Source organism: Nematolebias whitei, chromosome 7, assembly GCF_014905685.2.
Source record: "Nematolebias whitei isolate Nwh7 chromosome 7, NemWhi1, whole genome shotgun sequence".
In the NCBI taxonomy this organism is placed as follows: Eukaryota; Metazoa; Chordata; class Actinopteri; order Cyprinodontiformes; family Rivulidae; genus Nematolebias; species Nematolebias whitei.
In genome coordinates this window covers 2862190-2880620 of record NC_056504.1, presented here as the reverse complement: position 1 = coordinate 2880620, position 18431 = coordinate 2862190, and the positions used below count along the sequence as shown (strand labels likewise).

The following is an 18431-nucleotide window of genomic DNA, read 5'->3' as shown; positions in this document are numbered from 1 at the left end:
GAGGTTGTTGTTCAGGTGTACACCCAAGTACTTGTAGCTGGAGACCACTTCCACCGCAGATCCTCATGTTCCGATGGGTGTAGGTGTTTTTGTTCCTTCTGAAGTCCATGACCATCTCCTTTGTCTTCTTCACATTGATGTGAAGGTTGTTCTCTTTGCACCAGCTCTCCAGGTGTTCCACCTCCTGAATGATAAACTCTTGAATCAAAAACTGTTTGGACTCATTTAACATCTTACCTCCCCATCAATCTGAACTAGACAAAAAGGACCTCCTCCTACTCTGCTCCAGTTTCCTGGAACATCTTGCAGAAAGATCTGAAGCTCTCGAGCTTGACTTCAAAGTGACTAAAGATGTTAAGTTCCTGGCAAGAACCAATGCAGACCGGTTACTGTTTTTAGTATTCGACACCGCCTTGTAATCCAGCTGTTTGTACTACGATATTTTTCCTTTTATCATTTTGTTTGTAAAAAAAAAAAAAAAAAAAAAAATTTAATTTGTATGAATAATTTGTGAATGTCTCTTGTTGTCGTTATCCACTAAAATCAAGGTCTCATAAATAAGTCCTCGTGGCTCAATGGGACAAACCTGTTTCAATAAAGGTTGAATGTAAAGCACAAATTGTTTTTTTAATTTACAGAGGTATGTTGGCACGTCCTCCATATTGGATGTGGCAGATCTGCCGGTCCGTAGACATACCCAATGAGGCATCTAGGTATATTCTGTGTGTGATGTTTTATTTAAATTAAAAAACAGCAGTGGCGGCTCATTGAGTTTGAGTTGTAGACTTTAAACTAGTCAACACTTATCATAAATATGGACACTGTGGAATATGAAACACTAACTATAAAGTCAAAGGCGAATATCCACCACATTCAACTAAACAACAAAAATATGTCATTCGAAGGAAAGCTTCTTCGTACAACACTGAAAGTAAATTTAGCTTTCAGTTATGTATTGAAGGTACCCATTAGTTTGATATAATACATAGTGACATGTATAAGTTAAACACTTTAATTGTTTTCATGATTGTTTTATTACTGTATTCAATTTCAGCTAACATGCTAGCACACACACACGTTATTCTTAGTTGAAACGCAGAAGTGACCGACGTGTTCTTGAATGCCATTATTATTTATGTGAGTTTTAGTTATTTAGTTTCTTTTTTTAAATTGTGTTTGCTTTAAATGACCTTTTGGAGAAAAAAAAAAAAAAAAAAACTTGTGCAGCCACGTCATCAATTTCAGAAACAAAATAAATGAGTGCAATATTTAAGCAAATTTCTTACCTAAAACCAATTAACTGACATTACTCTTTCTACTCTAAGTTTTGAAAGAAGTATGCATTTCATAATCTCTTAGCAGGTTTTGTTTTTGCGTGCTTTTTATTTCTAGAGTATGTTTTTTAGAAAATGTCTGTGAATTTTAATCAGGTGTATATTTCAGTCCAATTTTTAATGTTGTCATTTACCTTTTCCTAGGAAATGACCTCGTCTATGCAAGACACAGAGGCAGTCCTACATCAGCCAAAGTCAAAGTTATTAAAGGTGCTGAGGAAGCCGAAAGAACATTTGTGGATTTCCATGCCAGTCCTACAGGGGCGCACTGTGGTCCGGTTAAAACCACAGATGCCATCTCACCGAGGTTTCATTGTATGTTGGAGAAGAACCATGAACAAAATATCCTGATGCTGCTCAATAATCCAGGTAGAAAAATCTAAAAAAAAATTAAGTCTGGTCCTCTGGACATTCAAAAAAACTAAACTAATAAGTACAAAGACGAAACATTTCTATATTTTTTTTGTTTTTTGAATGTCCAGAGGACCAGACTTAGCTTTTTTTTTAGACACCATGAACAAACTAAACCATTTTTGTACTGCAACCTACTAAAAGTGCAATTTAAAAAATAATAAATAAGCCTCATTTGTATTATATATGAATTATGCAATTTGTATTACCCATATGATACTATGGTCATCTAACAATGTCTAATTCACATGTTCATTTTTTCTGATTTTGTCTTTAATGGCTGCTTCAGGGCGTTGGCACTGGCCTGACAGGAAGAGCACTCAGCGACCTGAAAAATGATGTAGAGTACACTCCCATAAAGGTCAACTCATTGAAAGTAGTAAGAAGCACATTTAGTGACACTACATAGTAGTGTTGTGTCTCAACACACAAGGATGTTTGGTATTAAGGTATTTTCTGTGTGGGGCTTGCATGTGCTCTATGGGTCTACTCATGATAGGTTTGGTTAACTCTTCACTCTAAATGGCTCCTATAAGTGAGTGTCACCGTTTGTCCTGTTTTCTATGTGTCTTCTAACTAGTGTAGTGAACTAGGCCTCTGACATCAACCTGTCTCTGAAGACCTTCAGGGGACAGGAACTGTTTCATTGATTTGAATCCAGAAATAAATTCTCATCAAGAGACTATTTAATTGTATCCTGAATTAATCAAACGAAAGAACATCTTCTTTTTACATTATCAGTACTATTTTACAATATCTTGATAATCAAAGTGTGTTTAGTTCATACCATTTCTAATGTTGAAGTGAACCACTCATTTAAATCAACTGTGAAACAGTATGAATGATTTTTAAACCTCATTAGATTTTTGATCACACAGTTGGATGCCTATTTGGACCATGTGCCAAAGGTCTCTCCAGTCCAGCGTAGTCACAGCCTGCCTCGGCTGTGTCTCACCCCGAGCATCAAAAGCTCAACTCCTAAGGAAGCTTATTCGGTTGAACAGAGTACTTCGTCACGATTTCTGATGACCCCAGCTACTTTAACCGGAGACGCTGTAAAGGGAGCGTACTAATGGACTTCTGTTCCGGAGTGGATGCATCCTCTGCTAAGGTAAAGTCGCTGCACGTCCTGAAGTGTACCGGAGGGCTGAGCAGGATGTCGGAGGAAGGGTGCAATGTTCTGGTTCAACACAACTTTCATCCATCTAAACCTCCTCTTTAAATCTTTAAACTTCTATTCTCCTTCTCTTTAAACTTCTCTATTCACCAGCAAATCCAGCTAGATGCCTTCAGAGATGAATCAGTCTCCATCAGTAGTCTTCTGTTGTCTTGTTAGTCAATCGTGCCAAGTTTATTAATCAGGAACAGATCAGCAAATCAATGTGTACATGTTTTGATGTTAAATTTTGATTCTGTTAAATAAATGACCACATTTATTCTGATGGGTCAAACATAAAATGGCGTCTCATGTCACTGATTAAACTCCACTCACAGTTATCTCGGTCACATGGCAGAAATTTAACTCGGAAAAAGAAAGAATCTGTTGTAATTAAACAATTAATATTCTTTGTGCTTGAACTAGCTTTAAGAATAATTAATTAGTAGTGAAGTTAACGCCTTTAGCTCACTACACTAGGGACAAGTTGATGTAGACAATGGATGAATGGATTATTATTTATATGGAAATTTTTGGCTAACAAAAGCAGTGCTCCCTTTTATACAGATTTTTTTTCCATTAATTTATTAATTCTTTATTTTAAAGGTATCCCATCCATTCGAATTGGTTGGAATGGACCTCATTGGAAAACTGGCTGAAACTAAATCAGGACACCAGTACACACGTGTCATCATTGATTATTTTACAAAGTGACCACAGGCTTACCCACTCGAGACAAAGTCTGCTCCAGAAGGTACGGAGTGCATTCTAAAGTTTGTGCATCAGTTTGAAGCCCCACAAAGAATTTTGACTGATCAAGGCAGAGTTTGTCAGTTCTGTAAGTTTTTCTTTATGATCTCCTAAAGAAATGCAACACTGAGTTTCCTCCTTTACACTACATGCTTTGATATGTTGTTTACATACTCAAAGGAGTCTGTGCTCTTCTCATCATCCACAAACTAATGGGTTGGTGGAGAAAATGAATAGTGCCATACAGAGGTGAGTACCATCTTAACATACATTTGGAAAAAAGACCACAAGACTAGACTCGTATGCCAAAGTTTCTTTTTGAATAAAATACATTTTAAGAAACCAGGTACAGTATATATGTGTGACATATTACACTTTTCCTGCATCTCAGAGCTCTGAGTAAAGTTGTGGATGGCCATCCAAATACCTGGGACGAGTACCTGGATGATGTCATGGTTGGGCTTCGAACAAAGAAGCAAGTAACTACAGTATTCCTTCTTTCTGATGTTTGGAAGAGAGGCACGGTATCTGTCTGAAGTACATGAACGCTACTTGGTAGGGTTCTGGTCAATCTTTCCATTTCATAGTATTGTATTTATGTAAAAGTCAAATATTCCAATTATAAATTTTTATTTTTCTTGCCCAGTGAGGAATATTTTTTATTTGCTTTAAGTTTGACTGAGGTCATGAAGTTCTGTAAAGCTTCACCTTCCAGTGTATCCTTCAAGAAGGGAACATGGCCTTTATTCTGAGAAGGGGTTCAGAAAATATCTATAGGTTTGAAAATTAGATAAACCCTATCAAGAGACATTGTAATTCACAGAATACTCTGATATCGCTGTATACATGGCATTAATATTATCATGGTATACTCTGTAAGTGACAATTTGTTCTGACAATTGACATTTACATTTTGTGTTGAAAGATTGACAGTTCCGTGGAGAACACCTTTGCAGTGGAGTCGTCGTCAGGACATCAAAATACAAGAAAGCCTTAGGAACATTGTTAGAGACAATGTTGCAAAAAAACAGGATAAAATGAAGGGCAGAGCAAAACACAATAACAATGTGTTTAAAGTTGGTGACAAAGTGTGGAGACGAAACATCAGAAGACCGCAGCGAAAAGGTGGAAAGCTACATGCAGGTTTTCTTGGACCCTACACAATTGATATCCAAGGCAAAAGCACAGATCTGCAAGATGAAGGAGCAATTTTTCACAAAACAAACACAGATCATCTTAAACTCTGCATAACTGAAAGTCCCCGACTGCCACATAATTTCAAAAAACAAGGAAGCCAAAAGTTGTCTGCTCCAGCACCACCTCCCCCATACCCCATTGTCATCATCAGGTGTGCATGATGCTTTTATGGGAAATGACGTCCATGTTCTTCTATCCAGAGTGAATGCGTACAAGTTGTTTTACTCTGACATAAATAAAATTGGTCCTGATGTGGAACTGGAGAGCGAGGTACAATGACTATCGTTTTAAAATTTCAAAGCGGTTGCAGTATTTTGCTAATCCTTGGTCTTCCATTACTTTGACAGCCATAAATGCATTCATAGACTGCAAATGTGAAGGATTACAACATCCAAAATACAGGAAAGGCTGCTTTTATAGATTCCTTTGCAATGACAGCAATGTGGCAGGAAAAGTCCAAGATTGAAGGTAGATCTTACGCAGTCGATGTTTCTGTGTGAGTTCTCCATGAGGTAATAACAGTTTACAATGTATGAGACGATAATCTGTTGATGGTTGGGATATTAATTTTGGAATATAATGTATATTATGATTTTTCTGTAGCACTTAGAGCTAAGTCTAATCTTTATCGGTACATTATTGTTTTTTATTAAACGTAATTTTTTTGTTGCTGACAACAATTTACAAATTTCTATTTTTTTTTTGATTCTGCATATGAACCCACTAGATTATGAAATAATTCTAGAAATTAATAATAGTCACCACCACTGGACATTAGTTGTGAGAAATGTTTTAATTATTTTTAAAATATCTTTTGTCATAGCAATAACCACATAACGACTCCTGTTGAAACACTTTTTTAGGTGATCTACCCACAAGACAAAAGGTCTTTGCTCTTAGATCCACTGGGGGAGACATAGAAAAATGCTTGCAAATCACAAGGTATGGGTAAATCTTTAACTCAAGCATTAAAGGCGGGTGACGTTCTTTTTACAGTAATAAATCTATTAACAGGGCATTTATGAGGAAGAAGGGATGCAGTGTGTCAAGGTGGACATGTGATACTGTCAAACATCCCAAACAGCAGGACAGTACATCGTGTGGAGTATTTGCATTGAAGGTGCATACGGTCACACAATGTATGATTTTAACTTCCGATCCGATACCCAAGTCTGAGTATCGGCCGATACCGATCCAGTTCCAATATCCTGATCATCATTGATTTTATATGAGGCTGTAATAATCTGCTCTCAAGTACAATTTGTACAAATATATGCATGCATGTCCAAAAAGGCAACTTTAAGTTTTATTAATGTTAGATAAGTTTTAAAGTTAGAATTAAATTCTAACACACAACATTTTTTATTCCTAGCTTTAAAGTGGATATTAAAGTGATTAATTTAAGTGATTGTTTAAAGTTTTATATTTTTTTAAAATAAGGGGTAGATATTGAATGAAGAGTGCAGAAAGAAGAAATAAATTGTTGTTTTTTTCTTTTTTAAATGAATTAAATAAAAATAAAAAAGTTAAGTGGCTTCAAAAACACCTGCTAAGTTGTTTTTTAGTATTTTACATCACCTAAACGCACGCCCACTCTACGAACGTTACTCGGAGTGGCTACAAACATGCTCACCAGACAGATGGATGACCAGGTTGTCAAACAGGGGATAGACGTTACAATTTGCAACCCGACCCCCTCCGCTCGGAGGAGTTTGAGACGGTCCTGTCATCACCAGACCAAATCTCATTCCTAAATGCAGAAGTCCAAGAACTTCTGGTAAAAGAGGTGATCTCCAGAGTTCCTGACGGAGAGGAAAACAGGGTTTTACTCACGTTACTTCCTGGTTCCCAAACGGACTGGAGGATATATACATATACACGCATATACACATACACCTTCATACATGTATATACTATAAGCTCTCCATGAACACGCCTACCTCTTGGAAGGGGGATCCTCTCCTATTGGCTGACCACCTAGTCAATCTAAGGTTACCATGTGTCAATAAACCTGATGTCTGTAGTGGTGGTGCCTGGCAGACAACCAGCTTTAATAAAGGTGAAGCCTGATCAAAGTTCTCCTCAGCAGCTGAAAATACAAGGACTGAACTCCTGCTTCAAAAAAAATCAAGTTAAAGATGATAATGTATAACCAAAAGTGTTTTACTGTCTTACTAATAATCAACAAATAATCAACTAATGAAAGTATTGATCTTTAAGAAATTGTATAATCTATTGTATGATTGTGTGATTTACTTTTACTTGTGAAATATTGAAGTTGAAGAGCAATGCTCAGGCCTCATGTAATGGTGAACAAGCCCAGACATGTCCACATAGGACAAGCCTGGACTTGCCTCAAGCAGTAGAAGAAAACAAGAAGTCATGGAGTTTAAACTCAGCTCATCACATGATGACGCATCTTTGAGCAAACAAAGTTCTGGAAAGTACCAGAGAACTGGTCTAAACCGGTTGAGGTACAAAAACAGCAGACAAGTTACTGGAAAAGAGATGATGTAATTTTCCAAAACCCCTCCTTATGAGGAGGAGGGAAAAAAGAAGTCTTTAAATACAGACTGAAAAGATTGAACTTGGTCAATGCAGAGTCGAAGCTGAACTGGAGAGCCAAGCAGAGGGAATTACAGGCAAGAGGCAGCTCGTCGGATCAGAAGGAGCCTAAAAAGGAGTTGGATTTTACCAGTTTCGAGACGATGTTGGAAGTTAATTCTTTTCTTCACCGAGATGGGATTGGATTTAAGCTTTCGTTCATCGATACTTTAACTGGATGAGCTTCCTACTTCTATTAATAGCATGACCTGGGCCCATCCAAGCAGGAGAGAAGAGATCAGGAATTAGGTGACAAAGATCCCATTTTGTCTTTGCAGTTATTAAAACATAGCACACCTCACAGTGGTAGTATAAGAGACATTGGTCTGGACAAGTTCTTCTGCCACTATTGGAGTCCAACACAGCTACATGTATCGGTCTTTTGCAGACACGTGACTTATGCACTTCCGGTCGCCATATTGGGGGGTTACGCAGATACCGGTTCAGGTAAACAAAGTCCGTGGTAAACAGTGATAAGAACGATGACATCTGCAAAATGGAAAGTAAATATAAAAATGAGAAGAAGCCGTATAGAGATAAATTCAACGCTGAAGCCAGAGACCGTTATATGGCGAAGTTAACGTCAATTAACAACGTTGATCCATACGAGGTAGCAGCTAAGGCATGGACGTCCGAACCAGGGCTACTTCCACCAACAACAAATATGGACATTATTTGCTATCTTGTAAATGGTGTCAGTGCCTACACATTTGACGAATTTCGGAACTATAAGTCCTTGGAGGCTCATGGGCTGTTCACCAATGGTTGGGTGCAAGATTTATATTCATTTAAACCTGAAGGATGCACCAACACTGTGGTCACAGCAAAGGTAAAACACCCTAAACATAACATCTTAGTCATCTTAGTCAAAGTTATACACATGTTGTCACTTCACTGCTAGTTTAAAGACACAAGTTGGGTATGTGTGTATATACACACATATTAATTTATGTGAGTTTTGTGTGTCTGCATAAACATATACGTATATTACCTGTAATCCATACTTTAACTATAAATCCAAGCAAATACACATACATTTTCAAATATGTGAGGTTAGAATAAGTGGAGGTTGTGTATCTCAGTCAGAACATGAATTTACATCTCAAAGCAACACATTAATCTTAATATATTGTATATGATGTTAGAACATTTTACTCTGAAGTCTGTATTACAAGTAATTTTTACTCTATTTTGTGTGTTTTTTTAGGTGATGCACTCCCAACGCTTGCGAGAAGCACCACTCAAGCCTTGGGCAATCCTAAATTCTTCTGGGGCTATATTGTGTGCTCATTGCACCTGTATAGCGGGCTTAGGAGAGTCATGCACACATGTCGCTGCTATGCTGTTTAAGTTGGAGGTAGTTGTCAGATGCAGAGAGACAGTGACAGGCAGACCTGCATACTGGATGATTCCAGGCAATCTGTCTAAAGTGGAACCAGAACCAGGATATAAAATTGACTTTACAAGTCCAAAAGCAAAGCTCTGAACCAAATTGTGGAAGAAGGATCTGTAGCATCAACAGGTATCAGGACTACACGGACAAGGGCAGCTGGGACTGTGTCAAAAGAGCAGCTGGACTCCTTTTTCAGTGCAATTCACGAGGCAACACCACAAGCTGCTGTGCTGTCCTGTTTGCCTGAATATTGTGGAGAATTTGTTGACCAAGTGCAACCATTCACTGTGCCACGTTCCCTTCACTCTCTGCGGGATGCTACAATGGATGGCAAGGACATATCAGATTTGCGCACGCACTGCAAATCACTTGCTGGTAGTGTCTCAGTTTCCAACGAGCAGGCTGAGTACATTGAAAGGACAACAAGACAGCAAAACCGATCTTTAACCTGGCAACACCATCGGGCTGGGAGGGTTACAGCATCCAACATGCATTCAGTTTATGTGACAAACTTGGACAAACCTTCACAGTCAGTAATAAAAGCAGTGTGCTACCCTAACAACACAACAAGCATGTGTAGTGCTATTGCATGGGGCGAAAAAAACGAGGACACTGCCCGTGAAATGTACAGATTGCAGTGTAACAGAGATCACTCAGGGTGCAAGGTTACGCAGTGTGGTTTTTTTATAAACCCAAAATTTCCAGAGGTTGGGGCCTCACCTGATGGGCTTGTGCAATGTGTCTGTTGTGGCAAAGGCTGTATTGAGATAAAGTGCTCATATAAATACCGGGACCAACATGTGACTGAAGCTTGCACAAACTCTGACTTCTGTTTGGAGTTATATGAAGGAGAGATGCGACTGAAGCCAAAACACCCCTACTACAAACAGGTGCAAACTCAGATTTTTGTCACAGAGGCTGAATATTGTGATTTTGTGGTCTGGACAACAAAAGACTTTGCTGTTGTGCGTATTTCTCCGGACCCTGAGCTTTGGGCAGCTGTCCTCGAGAAGGCAAAAAAATTTGTTGAATGTGTGAGTCTCCCTGAAATTGTAAGCTGTCATTTCACTAAGGTAGTTAACAGGCCAACACTTGCTAACATTCCTGTTCCTGCCTGTAACGACAACAGAACTCAGGAAACTGGCCAATTACCAAAGAAGTGCAAGCGAAAATGTGTTAAAAAGCTGTGGTGCATTTGCCGGTGTCCTGAGAGCAAAGATGACATGGTCGCCTGTGACAACGAAAACTGTAAAACAGTTTGGTTCCATTTCAGTTGTGTGGGTCTGCAGCTTGCACCTGCACAGGAAGAGACATGGTTTTGTTCTTCATGCACCAGTAAGATGTGAGGCACATACTTTGCTTAATAAAGATGGCTTGAACAAATGAGAAGCTTTTGTAATTTTATTTTTATGCAAGATATATTTGATATGTTACATTTTTTTAACCTTTGTTCTGCATCACGACAGGTAACAATTAAGAACCACCAAAATTCAATATGTGGATGTAAATCTTATGACAACAGTTGAACATTTTGTATGTTTATTTCATTTCATTGTGTCATAAATCATTTACAGTAACTGTCACATTATTTAATTACAGTTGGGCAAAGATTTGTAAATGCACAACACACTGTAACCACTTTATCTAAAAGCGTTACATCCTCACACTCACATGGCAGTATCAGAGAGATTGGCATTGTACCTGACAAGATCTTATACTTTTGACATACATTTCCAATCACCCTTTCAACATGGATTCTCAGATGTGCTATTTTTCTAGTTTCCTCCACGTTTTTTGCATCTAGCTGACACATGCCTTTTGTAAAAGCAGGGAGTTTCACCTCAGCACACAACATCCCAACATGTTCTTGAATATCAAAACCTCTGTCAGCCAAAACAATGTCCCCTGGCAACAATTTATCAAGAAATCCACTATTAAGTGTGATATGCTTGTCACTTGTACGCCCCCCCCCCCATCCTTTGGACAAAAAACAGATGGCTCCTCTGGGTGTAATTCCTATCAGGTACTTCATGGTGTGGTTGTGCTTATAACTTGAAAACATCTGGGCCCGGGCTTTGACATTAGATGGTCTCTCTGTAAAAATTTCAAAGCAATCAATAATCACAGCAACCTTATTTCCAAATGAATGCACAAACTCGTGTGGCATAACTTTACGCAATGTGTCTCTGTCTGGCCACACAATAGAAGGTTGCAGGATTGTATATAATTGTGACACAGTATCGCTGAAAGCCCTGTAGACAGTACTAGGTGAAACAAAAAACAGATCAGCAAGGAGATAAACAGGTACATCGAGTCTTAGCCGCATACATGTCAGAAGCAGCATTTGATATGGTGTGAGAAGTGTCTTTTTGGGGTTTGTGACAGAAACCAGCAGTGACAGTATTTGCATGAAGGTTTGAAGATTAGGCAGTCCTGTATAATGTCTTACTTTATCATTGTCATCTTCGGAAAAAAAGCCATCACTGAACTTAACTCTGTTCACCTGCTGCCTCAGTTCTCCATTTTCTTCTCCGAGTCTATTTATTTCTGCCGACTTAAGGGCACATGCTTCACATTCAGGGATGACAGTCCCCTGTTCAGCAATCTGTTCAGACTCATCAGTCGGATCTGAAACGCATTCCAGCTGCACCTCAGCAAACAGATCAGCCTCCTCCAGGACATGATGGCCACAAACGTCTTCATCCTGCTGCGCCACTAACTCAGCTTCCTGTGATGTGCTGTTACGTTGCTGGTCTCGTTTACGTCGTCTTGCATAGCGTGCTGCGTCAGTCGGTTTAACGTCAGTGTGACCCAGACGTAGAGATGGAGCCCAGTCCGCATCACTTTCCATCATCTCATAAGCTGGCTGACCTGCAATCACATAGAGATGACAGATGAATGACAGATGACAGCTGTGATATGTCAAGACAGATCTTAAATCCTGCTAGTTGTTCTGGCTTATTGCTATTTTAGCCCTGGTTTAGTTCAGACTTAGACAGTATTTTTAGTCTAAATCTGACTTAGCTCTGTTTTCAGACCTAGTTCATTATTCGTTTATTTAAGTACGTCTTGTATATAAATAGGATATAAATAAAGTACTTATAGATAACTGTAGCATCACAGAATAATAGAGAAACACAGCATTAAATAAAAAATCAGCTTACCTTTATGAAAATGCAGTGAACAAACACGCATGTTCGCTGATATCTGATTGAATGTGATCTCCTTGCGCCTGACAGCTGCAACCCAGGCCAACCTGCGTCTCCTGCTTAGATCTTCCATTTTGCTGTCCACGGTCTTTTCTATAGACGGGAAACCTGAAAAACTTTATGCCAAAGTGTCCTGTTTTACTCGAACAGCCTTTTATGCAACACCAACGAGCCATTTTTGAATTTAAAAGCACACTCGGCTTAAGGTGGAAAAAGAACTGAAGCTAACTCGGAAAAGCTACGCTGCTATCAGTACTGCTCACGACGGTAATCCCCCCAATATGGCGCCCAGCATAGGCGTGACGTCACGTGCAAAAGACCGATATAACACATTGTCCAAAACATGTCCCTCTGTAGTTTGCTTTGGTGCAACAGGCTCAGTTGTGAGAAGACTGGTGAGACCAAATGGAACATCTGGCCACATCTTCTTATATCAAGGTGTTCTGACAGGGGACAACTGCTCGGTCCCAGTTGTGCAAATGCTGTCAGAGACACGACATAAATGCAATTGCAACATGGCTGACAGAATGGCTTCGTACAGGTGCTGCTGTACCAAAGGAAGCCGTGAGTGACTTCTCCCTGGCTATTCTCGGTGCTCTGGTGAGGGCCTTCACTCCTTACCCTGATCTGAAGGCATACATTAACGAATGTTTCCGTCTGCTACTTGGAAACGAGTCAGCAAACTGTCCTCCATGTTTTATCAGAGTTGATGTGGCACACTGCATAAAGATGATCTGCCAGTGGGACTGCCTGAAAAACAAGTCACACCGTGTCAAAGACTTCTTTGTCAGAGCAATAGCCAAGCTTCTACAATCACAGTGTTTGGACCATGCAAAACAGCTGATACATGCGATCACTGTTGTGGCCCTCAGTGAGGCAGAGGGTGATGATAGCTCTGGAGTTCCTCTGGAATCAGAGAGGTGCAAAAAATATCTAAAACACAGATAACAGAAGACTCCATCATTCCAGCCGAAGACACAAAGGAAGTGCATCAAATGGAACCTTTAGACGAGATCCAGACTGACCTTAGAGACTGGGTATCAAACATATGCGAGAAGAGCAGGTCACTCGCTGCAGCCAATGGGGACAGGGATAACATCCATTTCCTCCCTGAGATTGTTCCACACATTATAAGACTTGCAAGTTACTTGCCACTTTGGACAGGAGTAATGGTCCCCCTCTTCAGAAGCACTAGCCTCACTGCAAGCTCAGCCACTGTGGAAGCAGAATTCAAAAATGTAAAACATGGCCTTTTTAAACATGAGAACTTGCCCATTAGACTTGATCGATTTATTTCTCGTCATCTTTCCTTCATCGAAGGAAATATGAGGATTTGTTCTGGGAAAGTAAAACATGAAATAGCTGGATTAACAAAAGTTTCAGAAACAAACTCTGCTTCCATGAGCACCCACAGTGCTGAAGCCAAGAGAAGAATAGATTCTCACCATTCTCCAGAACTTGATGAAACAAACATTCCGCCAACAGATGAAGATGTGGTAGAAAACTGGAGGGGACTAATTCTTCCACCGAAAAAAAGGAAGAGGACTTCATATCTTACTTCCTGCACTGAATGGCTCCATGCAGATCCATCTGTTCGGGGAAAAAGAGTGAAAGTGGGACTATTAAAAAATGGAAACCTGCATCAACCTATTAAAGTTGGAAAATTAACAATATCTGTCCAGAACACATGTGCATTTGATGCTTTCTGTCAGTGCTTATGCTGTGCTTTCTGTGACAGTTCAGCATTTCAAAATGTTGTCAGGAATGACAGTGACAACCCCATCTTGCAGCTTGTGAAAGCCATTACTGCAGATAGTGTGACCCCAAAGATATACTCACAGAGGGCAGAGCTGCTTAGTGCAAGGTTTCAAAAAATCGAGTTGAAGTCTGGAGCCCACCAAATCGATGCCCAGTGCAATATCTCCACTGTCATTGGTAAAACAATGAGAAATGTATCAAACATTTACCTGTCTAAACACTGCTCTTCTCAGTACTGCCAGCTAAACAAAGGAACAACTAGGGAAGTACCATTTGTTTCTCCTGACATTTCTGTCCTGATGAAGTCTGGCTTGGCTCAGCTTGGTACTTCAGTCGAAAATGGACTCTTACTTCCAGAGTCCATGCGCGTAGCCAGGGGGGGTTCGGGGGGTTCGAACGAACCGCCCACTTTGCCAATGAAGTCCCACCTACAACTCCCGCGAGATATAGAACTGCGAGGTGAAGACGACGTTCACTCTGTCCTGGCTTGGAAGGCAACACGGTGGATTCAAACGGTAAAATTACATTGTGGTTTTTGATTCAACTGTTCATTTGTGTATTTAAAGTAGTACCGTTTGATGTTAGAGAGATTAGAAGTGGGTCACGTTTTTATAAGATATGGGATAATGCTAAAACATGCTATAGCTAAGCTAAGTTTGTGACGACGATTTTCGCCATGTTTTTTTTCCTTGTTTTTGTCTATTTCCGCCATGTTGGGAACAGTAATTTATCTGAAATTGGTACCAGTGTCACCCCCATTCTATCCCTAAAGCTAAGTTTACAGTGATAGGACACAGTTAATCACAGGAAGCCTGAAACGGAGCGTCCATGTTTTTTCTAAACAAAAGCTACAGGTCTCAGGCTTAGTTTGGACAGGATACATGTATACAATAACTTAGCAGTGTTGAATATGGTGAAAAATAAATGTTTGGATAATTTTTCAAAAGAACAAACATTCAGAAAAACTGTTTTTCAGGTTTCTGTGCTGGATACCAACCTTGATGGGTAGGTGCAAGCAGAAGGACAGAGAGAGGAAAAGAGCAGCTGAAGGTTGTGCTTCAATGTTCAACTTTGTTTCAAAGAAACCGAGAGTTCCAGGTAAAAAAAGATAAATAAAACAGATCTTCTTGTAAAATAGATTTGTCAATAATATGTCTTAGAATTAATAATAATAATAATAAACTTTATTTGTATAGCACCTTCCTACAATGCCTTGCATTGATCAAGGTGCTTAACAGGACAGAAAATATAAAAACAGGTACAATAAATCAGTGAAAATAAAAACAGCAGCAATAAAAGGAGGCAGTGGAAATAAAAATACTAAAATACCAAAAGTAATAAAAGTTACAGACTGAAAGCTTTTTTTAACAAGTGGGTCTTCAGTCTGGTTTTGAACAGAGCCAGATCAGAGGTGACACGCAGCTCAAAGTGGAGACTATTCCAGGCTTTTGGGCCGGCAAAAGAACAGGACCGGTCTCCCCATTGTTTGTACCTTGAGCAAGGCACCTCCAGCAGGTGTTGACTGGCAGAACGTAAAGCTCTGCTGGGCTGGTCGACTTTCAAAAGTTCAGATATGTAGAGAGGTGCAAGTCTATTCAGAGCTTTAAAAACAAACAGCAGCAGCTTGAACTGTATCCTGAACTGAACCGGGAGCCAGTGTAGAGAGGACAGGACAGGAGTGATGTGTTCATATTTTCGTGTGTTGGTTAAAAAGCGGGCGGCAGAATTCTGTACAAGCTGTAAACGGGAGATAAAAGACTGATTAATTCCAATGTATAAAGCATTACAATAGTCAAGCCTGGAGCTCACAAAGGCATGGATGACTTTCTCCAGATCACTACGGCTAAGGAGTGCCTTTACTTTAGAGAGCAGACGGAGCTGAAAGAAGCTGGTTCTGACAACAGAACTGATCTGTTTATCCAGCTTTAAGTTGGAGTCAAGCTCCACTCCAAGATTTCTTACCACATGGTTGAAGTGGGGGAGCGGAAAACTGGGACTGGGAGGGATGTTACTGGTGTCACTGGATGCACCAAATAAAATGCATTCAGTTTTATCAGTGTTTAGGTGGAGAAAGTTTTGAGAGAGCCAGTGCTTAATGTCATTTAAGCAGTTGACAATAGCGTTTGAACTGAGTGAGGGATTGAGAGTGACCGGCAGATAGATTTGTAGATCGTCTGCATACAGATGAAAAGACAGATTATGGCGAGCAATGATTGGTCCTAATGGCAGCATGTAAAGAGAAAAGAGAACTGGCCCCAGAATGGATCCCTGTGGTACACCAGATGTCAGAGGGATTGATGAAGAGGAGGACAGATCACCTATCATGACAGAAAATGTTCTGTCTGTTAAGTATGATCTGAACCACTCAAGCACAACTCCCTGAAGGCCAAACGGGTGATTAGTACCTGATGGTCTACAGTGTCAAAAGCTGCTGAGAGGTCCAACATTACCAGCAGAACAGGTTTTCTTGCATCCAGGGACAGAAGAATGTCATTCTGTACTTTAAGCAGTGCTGATTCTAGGATTTCAAGAACAAATATTTTCTTATTTAGAATGTATTTCTGTAAATTCTTTTAGCTAAATATTAAATATTTTGATATAATTATTTAAATGCTAGAAGTGTCTAAAAAATATTCTAAAACCTCTTATTCACGTGTCATATGTTGTTGATTTAGATGAAGGCAGTGCAAGTTTGGTGGGTACCAGTGCTTCTAATGATGAAGATGGCTGCCTCCATGCTGAAAGAAGTAACGATGATCAGCTGAAAACGCAGTCCATTTACACAGGTCAGTATAAAAAGCTGGAAGCAGATCTATAGATTTATTAGATAGATATATTAAATAGATAAATTTTTCACAGGTCCACAAGTGTCTTCATATGACATTGGAAAGGTCATCCAAGCCACCATGAGTCACACTGAAATAGATGAGGCTATTAACAACATGTCACCTGGGGACAAGTACATGATGTTGAAGAACCACGTCAAACCAGGGTCGGACTACATTTTCCCAAAAACTTATACAGGTGGATGTTACAGGTCATTTAAACTCTCTTGGCTTCAAGAGTTCAACTGGATGGTTTATAGCCAAAATGTGGATGGTGTTTTCTGTCTGGGCTGTTCACTGTTCTGCACAAATCGTTCTGCAAAAGGATCGTTTGTCACCCGCCCTTTTACAGCATGGCAGAAAAAAGCAGAAAAGTGCCGTGAACATCAGAGTTCAAAGTACCACCAGGAGGCTCTTCAGCTAAAGGATGAGTTTCTGTCCTCAATGGAGAAACCAGCAGCAAATGTCAGGACACTACTGGACAAGCGGAAGGCTGATAATGTGAGGAACAATCGGGAAGTGGTAAAAGCCGTGGCTGAGACTGTTTTGTATTGTGGCAGGCAGTGCATTGCACTTCGAGGTCATGTAGAGACACCTAATGAAGAGAGAAATCCTGGGAATTTTCTGAGACTGCTACAATTAGTTGCCAACCATAATGAAACTGTGAAAAATCATCTAGCCTCACCTATGATGAAGAATGCAACATACATATCCCCACAAACGCAGAATGAGATTTTGGACATTATGGGAAATGACTTCATTCTCAGCGGTCTTGTCACAGAAATTAAGGAGGCCAAGTTCTACTCAATCCTGGCTGATGAAGTAACATCACACAACATTGAACACATGGCATTTTGTGTGCGTTTTGTGGACAGAGAGAGCAACATTCGAGAGGAGTTTCTGACGTTTGTGCCACTTTCCCACACTACAGGTGTTTATCTTGCCAAGACAATTCTACAGACAATTGAGAAAATTGGCCTAGATCCCAGCAACATACGTGGCCAGGGTTATGATGGTGCGGCAAACATGTCTTCACAAAATGTTGGTGTTCAAGCAGAGATCAAAAAAGTGGCACCACTTGCAACATACACGCACTGTAGCAGCCATTGTCTCAACTTGGTGATAGGGCATTCCTGTGGTATTCCAGAGATACGAAGTGTGATAGACAGGCTTAAGTATTGCTGTTCATTCTTCCATCATAGTCCAAAAAGATCAGGTCTCTTGAAGGAAGTGGTGAAGAAGCATGTTCCTGACATAGAGAGAAGGAAAGTTCTTCTTGATTTATGTCGCACCAGATGGGCTGAACGGCAGTCAGCGTACCAGCGCTTCTATCAGGGGTATCTCTATATTGTAGAAACCTTGGAGGTGATTGGCCATCGGATGCACCTGGAGGATTATCCGGCGTACATCAACTGGGATCCAGCAACTCGCAGTGATGCTCAACAAATATTGGCTACCATGACAACATTTGACTTCATCATCTCATTTCTTACAATATACCAGTATTTGTCTCACCTTGCTGGCATCACTGTGAAGTTGCAGTCATCTACGCTGGACATCATACATGCACATACAATGGTAATACTCTTTAGCATTTTCACTATAAAACAGGGATAAAACATCAAAATAAAACCAGTTCTTTGCTTTGTCATTTAATATTTTTTTGTTTGTTCTTTGTTTTGTTTTTTTGTCACAGGTGTCTGAGATCCAATGTGTGTACACATCTCTGAGGGAAGATGTCAGGGAGTCATTCCAACTGGTCTATGACCAAGCTGTGCGTATGGCTGACAAAGT

At 39.9% G+C, this 18431-nt stretch overlaps 1 protein-coding gene across 1 annotated transcript; it reads left to right on the top strand.

Moving 5' to 3' along the window:
• Nucleotides 1-14181: 14181 nt before the first annotated feature.
• LOC119412094 (zinc finger MYM-type protein 1) lies at nucleotides 14182-17799 on the top strand. Its single transcript, XM_037679070.1, has 5 exons — nucleotides 14182-14327; nucleotides 14789-14910; nucleotides 16488-16598; nucleotides 16672-17705; nucleotides 17785-17799. Exons 2-5 carry the CDS (start codon nucleotides 14814-14816, stop codon nucleotides 17797-17799), a joined length of 1257 nt encoding a protein of 418 aa, XP_037534998.1. The 5' UTR covers nucleotides 14182-14327; nucleotides 14789-14813.
• The last annotated feature ends 632 nt before the right edge of the window (nucleotides 17800-18431 follow it).

Coding starts and splice junctions, on each gene's coding strand:
- LOC119412094 (XM_037679070.1), top strand. CDS start 14,814: ATGGGTAGGTGCAAGCAGAAGGACAGAGAGAGGAAAAGAGCAGCTGAA. Junction 14,911..16,487: donor AAAGAAACCGAGAGTTCCAG/GTAAAAAAAGAT, acceptor TTGTTGATTTAG/ATGAAGGCAGTGCAAGTTTG. Junction 16,599..16,671: donor AACGCAGTCCATTTACACAG/GTCAGTATAAAA, acceptor AATTTTTCACAG/GTCCACAAGTGTCTTCATAT.